Raw genomic sequence first — 10,616 nt, 5'->3', positions numbered from 1 at the left:
ATCATTCCATAAAAACATAAGAATAATCATGAATTAATTATATTAAAAGCGAACAGTTTTCAGCCTGGATTTAAACATTGTCAGAGTTGAGGCCTGTCTCAGAGTAGAATAGCTATTAGAGTAGAATAGCTGCACTGACTAGCAGCAAGTAATGGTATTTCCCAACTGCATACATTTCAATAAACAAAATTGTATAGTAACTTAAGTAACCTAAGTAAGCGTCCGTTAAAGAACATAAGAGATGTTGATCCTTTTTTAATTAATCAATGAATGCTCACACATTTTACTGAGGCTAACTACAATTTCTTTATATTAAATATAAATCCATATTCTGGTAATGCACTGGCTATTTCTCACCTCAAATATTTCCAAATATAAAATAATAATATATTTTCTCTTGATTTGATTGTTTACAGTGGCCTCAGTTTGCTACAAAACCTTAATTAATTCAACACTTTTGACTTCCTCTACATATAACACTGCATCATCCAGTAGGAGCTGTACTTACCATGCATGAGCACAGAGAGGAGGATGAATAGAACCTTAGCAGGCTTGACTTTCAGCGGGCAGCACTAAAAACATTAACATTGGGTCAAAAGCGGTTGTTAGTCTAAGTTGTGTGCTGGTGTTTAGGGCTGTCCTGTAAAGGTTTCTTCATACATTGTAGGTGTCAAAAACAGACAAAATACATAGCAAAACTATAATTTCACTGCACTCAAAGGCCTTAAACTAAAGGTGAGTTGATTTAATTTGTGGCATGCCAGAAAAAAAATTGCACAAGGTCCCAAAAGTAGGAAACCGTCAGAAAATATCCAGCTACAAAAGTGCGAGTTTTCAAAATAAATTTAAAGATTCGGTTTGTGTAATATGTCTATCTACATCTACAATGCATTAATAATAAATAAATAGGAACACAATTGGAACATGATCATTGTATTTGAAATGAATGTCAATCAAAAACTGAAAGAATCTTTTCAAGTAATTTTATTTTGTACAATGTTTTCCTCCATTTTAGAATGGCACAGTATAACACAGAAGGCTTCTACATCTAATTAAACTATATATCCAATGTAATATCCAATAGGGATAAGAGGACCATTTATTATTATTAATAATACAATAACTTTAGAGAAGGTAAAAATGTCTTGGCTCCAAAAAAAAAAAAATTATTATGTATTGATTAAATTCAACATATATTTCAGTTACTTGCTACATTAAATGGAGCCCCTTAAAACAGACAGCAGTCTACTGACTGTATGAGTTCACCCAGATAGTGATGATGGTAATGAAGCTGACTGACACGAAGAGGATGTAGAGGCCAAACAGCAGGCGGTCTATGATGAAACCCACCTGGATCCACTCCTCTGAGCCCTGGCTTCCACCAAGCTGCTGCTCCACCTGGAGGCGGATGGCCTGCAGGTTCTTGCCCAGGCTCCTCAGCTCCTGAAGGGCCTTGTCCTCCCCCACTGAACCCATCTCCCATGAAAGCTCATCATCAGTATTTCGCTGTGCCACCACAGCGCTGGGTTTCATCTCTAGTTTTCAAGGGGAAAAAGTTTAAATTAAAGGAAAACATTATTACGTCTACTCCTACAATGTGGTGAATGCGTTTAAACAATCACGCTTACCCACCAGATTTACTTTGCACTCTATATCAAATCGTATTAATACATTTCAACACTTCTCATGTACATTTAACCACCTGAATCGTTTGGTTCTTTAGTCTTCTGAGGCAGGAAAACGAGATGGCCCAGAATTTGCAGAACAAGCACTTGGATCCAGTGAGGGACGGGAGAGAAGTCCGCCGAGCCACACAGCAGGTTTGTGATGAGGATAGTCTCTAGTAGACTAGCCACCATCAGAGCCAGGCAGATGGAGAAGAACACATCTGCCAGAAAGAGAGACAGGGGAGAGGGGTCCGAATGTTTTTTATTATTTACTGTGAATCATACACAGGACAGCTGCCTATGCCATTAAAAAATTAAAACCTCTCTGTACCCCTTCTGGAAATGCATCTGGAAATTATATGTAAATCTGAACAGTGTTTGCCCACAGTATCTGTTTATGGAATAAGGCATGGAAATCAAAATTGCAGCCAGCTTTTAACAATTGTCCACAATACCTGCCTACGTGCATGAGATCTTTGTTTTTTCTGCAATGAAAACCTGTAATCTCTTTAATTATGACAGCAAAAGGTCCACTGAGGACCACAGATCCACATTTCTCGAGGCCGAAATTGAAGTTGAGGAACTGTGAGGAAATTTTAACTTCGTCCTGAAGTCAGAAGCTCCGGTGGGAGGAAGGAAGCTCATTGAACAGGAGAAGCGTCTCACCCTTCGGCCACGAGCAGAGCTTTGCCTTGCACTACGACACTATGCTGCTGCAGACCCAGGCCACATTGCTGGGCTGAGACACGGAAGAACCAGAACCAGAACTGCGCATAGCCGACTGTTAGACACCTGCTGCAGTAAATTGAGAGGTTTTCTAAAGGGAATCTTGTGCTCGGAAAGACTACCACTTTCGCCCACAGGGACCGCCAAAATCAACACACAATGAATGTTCCTTGTAGTAACTTTAACTGAACAGGTAGAATGAAATGAGGGACGATATATAGAGTATATCTCTCGAAGAGTATTTTTGTTTTAGACTTGTGTAGTTTAAATTGGCTGTGCTAGTATGTGATAGAGAAGGTGCATCATAATTACATCATTGTTTACACGTTTGACCCTAAGATAGCTGGCAGTCTACACTCCTCATGCAGCAGGTCATCTATTGATTTAAAAGAAGAAGAATACTTCTCAGTAACAACTAGAGCAACACATTTAAAAGCAAGATACAGATGTAACGGGTTTCAGTAAATACAGAGAACCTTTGCTGAGTCTGAATAAAACTCACTTATGAGAGGTATGGTGTTTCCGGTGATGGGCAGCAGGTCGTTCATGATGAGCAGGAAGACGGTGTAGCCCAGGATCAGTGTCATCTTGAAGGAGGAACGGTCCATATTCTGGGGAGGCAGCATGAAGCTGAAGAGGTCCACTGTGATGAGGAAGCAGCTGGGGATCAGCAGGTTCACTACATAGAGGGTGGCCCGGCGCTTCACTCTGATCTGCAGAGGTAAGATACAAAACACACTGTCAGGTACCAATTCTGTGCACATTAGGATGATAAAGAATGATAAAGTAAATTATGAAATTTCTCAACATATGTTTGCTTGCTTCAAACCCAATACTCTATACTGCAATATCTGCAATTTACAGACAATCAACCTACATTAAATATAAGCTGATCAATGTGATCATCATGAAATGTTTCGTTGCGTTTGTGGGCGGTGATATCCAGCAGCTGCCACTCCCCCATGGTGGTTATCACGTCCTTGGAGATCTCTGTTATTTCATCGGCATCTCTCCCCAGGAAAATCTTTATGTCCCTTGCTGGGAGCAGAGGAATAGAGAAATATAATATCCTGTCAAGTTAAGGTCACGTTACATTAAACACATTACAGAAATATAGGAATGCATAGTTTAACTAAATTAATATATTTTAATTAGATTTTATTCAAATGGTGTGTATGTCACAAGCTTATCACTGTAAACTTCTCATGAAAAGTGCAATGGATACTCCTCCCACCCACATCGGTTAATCATCCCAACTCTGAAGTCAATCTATCAGATCAATTACTCTAAACCAGCAGACGTCATGGTGCATCAACAATAAAACAATGGCCAACACACATCACACAATATTCTCTTTAAAGTTTAAATTTGGGTTCCTTCACAACAAACACATTTTATTTAATTTGTTTTACCTTTGTAAGTGGCCAAGTAAAGGGAAAAAAAGAACACTTGGGTGTCCCGAAGTAGAAGTTGACACCATTACAGTTAAACATGTATTACTGCTCACAAAAGGGACACAGATAACTTATAAACCGATTACATTTATATTTTTGTGTTGTGTTTGTCCAAGACAGCATGCACAAGTCTATAAAGACAGAAACAAGACATTTGGTGAAGTGCCTTACCAAAGTGCATGTAGGAGTGGAAAGTCAAAGTGCAGTTCTGTATATCGAAGGGGAAGGTGTAGATATCGAGGTTACAGGAGCTGACCACTTTGACTGGTTTAGCATCGTGCACCTTACCATCACTATGCAGGTACACATATGGGACAAAGGGGGCATGGTTTTCATCCATACTGCAAGACAGGAACAAGCAGAGACGTTGTGAGTGAAACTTCTGCAAAATGACACCACGACACCTTTAATTTACAGATTTACAAAATAAATAAAAATATATATAAATATTTAAATGTGTCCTTCTAACAAATATTGCCTGTTTCTCAACAAACCTCAAAACAAAGAAATCAGTCCCTTCGTTGAGTGACATTTTTAGTCATTACAGCGAACATGTTTACGACAAATACTTAAACATCGTAGTGCTTCCGGAAATACTCTCTAGACCACCAAATGTGTATTAATCCGTGGCTGGAAAATGCAATATTTACTCCTGTTTGAGTAACATTTGTTAAAAACTACTGTTTCCAGCCGGTTTGGGAAATGATTTAGCCATTTAAAAAACGTTGCATCTCTACATAATATACACATATATATATATATATAATACATACTTACAATTCATTGATAACAATATCTGGCACCCAAAACAGTGTTCTGGGAAGAGAAATCCTGTCACTGCCGCATTGGATCGGGTCCCAGCTGACAAACTCGTTCATCCACCACTAAAACCACAAAGCTGGCGTCAGTGTACAGAAGTGCTAATCACATAATTGTCAACAAAAATGAATCCCACAATTATCCCTACATCACTGACTGAGAAATGAACATGGATGATTGAAGAACATACATAATTTAGCCAAAGGTAAGTGACCAAGAGTTGAGCCTTTTCATCCTGGAAGACAAGAAAAGCTGCTTTAAGACACAAAAACAGTGTCCGTGTTTCTAACGGGATTTTGGGGACCAAATGAATCCTGAAGGAATTCTCAGTGGAGCCCAGACATATAATGGAATACAATATAATGCTGCTGATTCTTATCTTCTGAGAGTTGAAACATACCACTCCAAGTATCCCATACATGGTGAAGAATGTGATGACGTTGGTGCAGGTTGTCATGTTCATAATGGGTCGTATGGAGCTCAGGTTAAAGACTGGACCCAGAGCCTCTAGCAGGGCGGGTTGGTTCGGCTGAGAGCAGTTCACCTTGATGGCACCGCACACAACTGACGGCAAGATTGAAAAATCTAATCATAAACATGCTTTGGCTTATTTTCAACAAAACAGCAGACCTGTAAGTAACAATACTTACCAGTAATCATACAGATTTATATTAACTTATTTCCAATTTAATGCAGAATACAAAGAAATTTAAGTCTTTAAGTATTTGCTACGTTACGTTGTATACTTGGCGATGCAGTGCACATTCTCCTGAGCGTATTCATTCTATATAACCTTGTTGGTTACCTCATTTTTTTTCTTTGCAACAAACATGTGATACGGTATTGCCTAATAGTCAATATTGTGCAAACCAAAAAGCTTACCTGGCATAAGAATAAGAATCACGACCACAGTGGGCCTGACTGATGGAGGGAGGCACTAGAATAACACAACCATTTTTATAAAATGTAAGCAACTTAAAACCTTAAAATTATTAATTAGGGATTGTTTAGGAAATGGTTATCAGTTGCAGAACAGATGCATTATAACTGATGCTGTACTTAGCCTCTTAAATAACACATCACAACATACAGAATGTGCACGAGGAGAAGATACTTTACCTTTGGTGTCATGATTGCAAGAGTTAAATCTTCCTAAAGCCGATTAAACTCGTTTCTTCAGTATCACATGTCTGGAGAACACACACATGCATCATCACAATGCTTTATTGGAACATTTGCTTTCAGTTGTCAATTATATGAACCGGAGAGTTGCTTGGCCATAAATAAACATGGTCAGACAGCAAAGGCATATCCTCCACTTACCTGGCAAACGCACGCTTGCAAGACTAAATTCAGCCTCCGTGGCCAAGATATACATAGTGTCGGTGTAAACCAAGCGTGATGTTGACAAACCCCTGGCAAATGAAGTGGGAAATGGAAAACTCTCCACGGCAGCTACTTTCCATGTCGGTGGTTTCATACAAAACAAAGATAACCCAAAGTTAATGTATTCTACCAGAATGTGTGACTTGCAGAAGGTGAAGACTGACTAGAGTGGCACACCTGCTGGTCGTATGCAAATAAACAGCGGGTGGCCTGTGAGAAACATGTGTCCTCTGAAATCCCCCTAAACCTCCTGACAACCAACTATTTTTCATTTTATATTAAAGTTGTCTGTCAAAATTAACCAGGTTGCACAACTTTGCAGCAACACGCAATGCTTCTGCAAATCAACAGTTCTTTATATTATGTAATTGTTGTTCAACAAGTTGTCACAATATCGAATTCTTACGGTCTCAGTGTTGATTACAAGTGGGCCGAAATTTAAGCCTCATACATTGAAATTAGAGCTGTTATGAAGGACAGTTGAATTTATTGAAACTTTGAGGCTATTGCACTGGTGTTCCTGTCTGTCACACACAGGCACCTCTTCTGTGCATCTCCTGTTAATGAAGTGTGATGAAGTGTGGGGGAAACTCTCTCTTCACATCTTGTTAGAAATGTAGTACATTATTTCCTGTGTGCCGTAAAACCATAGCTGCGACATGCAAACAAAAAGAAGAAACCTACTGTATGCATTTAAAAATAACAAATGAATCAGACCACTTTTTTTAAAACAGAAAAATAGCCTCAGTACAAATCACAAGTACATTTAGATTTTTTTTTTATACACTTTATTTATCCATCACATTTCTGATGATAAGAAGGCTCGTTTAATGCTTTGTAGCCGATACATTAATATTTTAAAGACCACTGACTACCAACAAGAATAAATCTGATAGATTGCACAATACAATGACATGATATATATGCAAACATTATTGTAATATATAATTCATGATTTGCTTACATGAGTTTAAGCATTAAAGCCTGAGACGATTATAATTCTTTTAAATTAACAAAAAGACTTGCTTGAAAGCGACGCAAACTTAATTCCTGTTACAAATGCCTGCAAGGCAGGCCTCACAATGAGCAGGCTCATGGGGACTTTTGACTTCCATGGCTACAAAAGGCTTGCATTCTTTGCCCAGGTCTTCGTGGTAGCATTTTATTCTTATCTTCTCCACCAGATTCTCCAGGAGGATGTCAATGTTCTCTGTTGTGATGCTGGGCGTTTCCATCGCGGCTTCGCTGCACATCTTGCAGTTCTGGCGGAAGGCCCTCACTTTGACAACGCCCTGTTCGTCTGTCAGGCGCATGTGGAAGACCACCATCACCCGGTTAGAAGGCCAGCCTCTTCCACACTGGGTGCACTTGAACCTTAAAAAATGACAGAGGACCCCAAGTTAAAAAAACAATGGACATAGCTTTAGCATTAACGACATTAATTTCCGTTAACCTAACTTGGTCTTCACTCTAAAATGAAGAGGTATACATTGCGCACCAGTTTTAGTCTCCACATCAGACATATTTTTGTTGACATTACTTCAGTATTACAAGTACATATACACAAAAACAAAACTTAACAAACCAAATGTATCTCCTAAACTATAATTTAGGACTGGTACACCTTTTATTACCTCCAAGATGTCGTCCTTTTATGCAGTTCTTTGGTTCCCCTTTTTTAGTTTGTCTGTTCTGCTTTATTTTGTATTTGTAATTTTCTATTCTTCTATTGTGTTCATTGCCTATATGGCATTGTCTCCTTTGCCTCATGTATTTTCTGAAATGTTTACTTGTATTGATGTTATGTTTTTACCTTGCTTCTATGTAGAGCACTTTGTAAACCCTGTTTTTAAAGGTGCTATATAAATAAATGTATTATTATTATTATTATTATTTACATTAACTTAAGGTATACCAAACTGTACATACACATGACAACACTACAGTAGTCCGACACACTGACCTGGCACAGGTGTTCCGGATGTACTGCTTCCAGCCTGAGTTTGGGGAGTCAGGAACAAGACTTTCATCAAACTGCAGACACCAAGAATCTCCTTCTTTAAAAATATTGCTTTTCATTTGGAAGAGACGAGTCCACTCTGTCTGTGCCATCCTGTCGGTGCCTGTGGTGCTGGTGGCTGAAGAAGGGACTAAACACTGACAGCTGATTTGCCAAGTAGACAAACAACTCGTGAGAATTATGTAATATGTTTGTGTAAAATGAAACTAAAAGTACTGTGACCAATGGAGAGAAATGAAACTCAAAAGTAGCAACCTGGTTACTCTAAGTCTCAGCTCTAGTTGTGTAAGATCAAAAGAAGATATGCTAGTATTTACCATATTTTAATTCAAATAATTTTACAGTTTACTGTAGAGGTTGATCCACTGTCATTCTAATTTCCACACAGAGAAAGTAGCTTGTCAAACATTTCTACCCCCTGTGCATGTGTACAACATATAAACAGCTGACTTTACCAATAGAGAGTTAAGGGAAAATGAAACTTAAAAGTGTAAACCTAGGTTATGTAATGTGCAGGTTTAGGTTTATAATGGGAATTGAAAGGGGAAGTTTTGATGGGTCAGATGTTCAGCATACACAAAGTTATTAGTTGACGGTCGAATTTCTGGGTAGCCTTTTTATACACTGAATTTAAGGGAAACAGTTTATAATTAATAGATTTGTGTGTTTGGGTAGTTAGGATGTTATGATTTTCACTGACTGATACTTAACTTTGATTTACTAATGCATCACACACAAAATAAATGTGATGAGTGTAGATTAACTGAAATTCTTTGCTGCCTTTGTTTTTCATAAAATCTTCAGAGCACTCACTAATTAGTTTCTTTCTGTATTCATGTAACAGTGCCACTTGCTGGTGATACACTGCCATGTCTTTAATGTATCTATGCACTGTATGTATATGTATGTATTGTCATGTCCAATTACTATTTATAATATTAAGGTATCTATTGTTCACAGATAAGTTAACCTTGGTGATTCCTTTGTATAAATAATAAATAACTTTTAAAAAACTTTTAAAAAACTACAAATCACAAATACGTTTAGTTAATTGTTTGCATACACATTTATTTATCTATTACATTTCTGTTTTTAAGAAGGCAGGGTTAATGCTTTTGAGCAGATACAAAAAATAAGAAAATACAAGAAGGAATAATCATTAAAAACTTATATTCACTGTATTATCATATGAAAATGATGGAAGCAACACAATGTAACAGAATGACAGGAGGTGAAGTCAACTGGTGCTTATTCAAAGTCAACTGATGCTTATTCAATATAAGCTTAGGCATACAACATCAGCAAAACTCTCTACAGCCTGAAACACAAATATTTATATGCACATCTTTTTTATTTTTATTATTAAAAAGGCTGACTCCTTGGACAAACACCTTGCATACAGGCCTCACAATGAGCAGGCTCATGGGGACTTTGACCATCAAACCTTCTGAAAGGCTTGCTCCTTTTGCCCACGTCTTCATTGTAGCATTTTATTCGTATTTTCTCCACAAGATTCTTCATGAGGATTTTGATGTTCTCTGAGTCGATGCTTGGCTTCTCCATTGGAGCGTCGCCGCACTTCTTGCAGTTCTGACAGAAGGGCCTCACCTTGACAACGCCCTGCCCGCTTGACAGGCGCATGTGGCAGGCAACCCTCACTTTATTAGAAGACCAGCCTCTTCCACACGTTGTGCATTTGTACCTTGAAAAAGACAGAGGCCTTTTGACACAATGACAACCAACCAAATGTATACCAAATTCAAGTTTTAGCTACAGAAACATTTGGAAGCAGCGATGCTCTGGGAGAAGAAATTATAAAATCGGGTTTAAATGTCAGATGGACGGTCCTAACCATTGACTATCTGGCTAAAAACTTTTGCAAAATGTAAAATAAGAGGAGAGTGAGACATTTGACATCACCTCCTTCCTGTTTACATTGTTACCCGACCTTTGTCACACTGGGCATGCCATTAACTTAGAGCTATGCCCTTAACCCTAACACTAACCAAAACCAACTTATTAACATAAAATGTCATGGTTTACATTGTGGAGACTAGCTGTTGATGTTCTACAATGTGATAGAGGGAGTTTTGTACACAAAACCTACTGCATGTACATCGACAAAAACCTTAATAAACCTCATGCATCAAACTATTTTTATTTAAAACCTAACCTAACATATACGTGCCAACTACATTATTTAACAGTAGTTAAACACACTGACCTTGCACCGGTGCTCACGATACACTTCTTCCAGCCGGGTTTTTGGCAGTCATGTTTAAGACTTTCATCAAACTCCAGACGCCAGCAGTCTCCATGTTTAAGGTCCTTTGCTGGAAGAGACGTGTCCACTCGGGATGTGCCATCACGTCGGTGCCAGTGGTGCTAAACACTGACAGCTGATCTGCACAGTATATAAACAACTCGTGAGAATGACGTATTCTGCCTTTTGTTGAGATACTGTGACAATAGAGAGTTTAGGGAAAATGAAACTTAAAAGTGTTGTGACTACCAATAGAGTGTTTAGGGAAAATGAAACTTAAA

At 38.3% G+C, this 10,616-nt stretch overlaps 3 protein-coding genes across 3 annotated transcripts; all 3 read right to left on the bottom strand.

Moving 5' to 3' along the window:
• Positions 1-1,245: 1,245 nt before the first annotated feature.
• On the bottom strand, positions 1,246-5,797 carry LOC117729396 (5-hydroxytryptamine receptor 3A-like). Its single transcript, XM_034530407.1, has 10 exons — positions 5,786-5,797; positions 5,549-5,603; positions 5,067-5,230; positions 4,857-4,901; positions 4,625-4,731; positions 4,019-4,188; positions 3,271-3,431; positions 2,896-3,106; positions 1,703-1,888; positions 1,246-1,535 (listed from the first exon to the last, which is right to left on the bottom strand). The coding sequence occupies exons 1-10, from the start codon at positions 5,795-5,797 to the stop codon at positions 1,246-1,248; spliced, it is 1,401 nt and encodes a 466-aa protein (XP_034386298.1).
• A 1,036-nt stretch (positions 5,798-6,833) lies between these two features.
• Positions 6,834-8,254, bottom strand: LOC117729663 (receptor-transporting protein 3-like). Its single transcript, XM_034530942.1, has 2 exons — positions 8,016-8,254; positions 6,834-7,426 (listed from the first exon to the last, which is right to left on the bottom strand). Exons 1-2 carry the CDS (start codon positions 8,162-8,164, stop codon positions 7,096-7,098), a joined length of 480 nt encoding a protein of 159 aa, XP_034386833.1. The 5' UTR covers positions 8,165-8,254; the 3' UTR covers positions 6,834-7,095.
• Positions 8,255-9,163: 909 nt separating this feature from the next.
• On the bottom strand, positions 9,164-10,540 carry LOC117729756 (receptor-transporting protein 3-like). The gene is given in 3 exon segments (XM_034531107.1): positions 9,164-9,774; positions 10,297-10,405; positions 10,408-10,540. Coding segments are annotated over 3 exon segments (480 nt in total). The 5' UTR covers positions 10,439-10,540; the 3' UTR covers positions 9,164-9,434.
• Between the last annotated feature and the right edge of the window lie 76 nt (positions 10,541-10,616).

The sequence above is a fragment of the Cyclopterus lumpus genome, chromosome 4, assembly GCF_009769545.1.
Source record: "Cyclopterus lumpus isolate fCycLum1 chromosome 4, fCycLum1.pri, whole genome shotgun sequence".
Taxonomy (NCBI): domain Eukaryota; kingdom Metazoa; phylum Chordata; class Actinopteri; order Perciformes; family Cyclopteridae; genus Cyclopterus; species Cyclopterus lumpus.
This window is presented reverse-complemented; position numbering and strand designations above follow the sequence as displayed.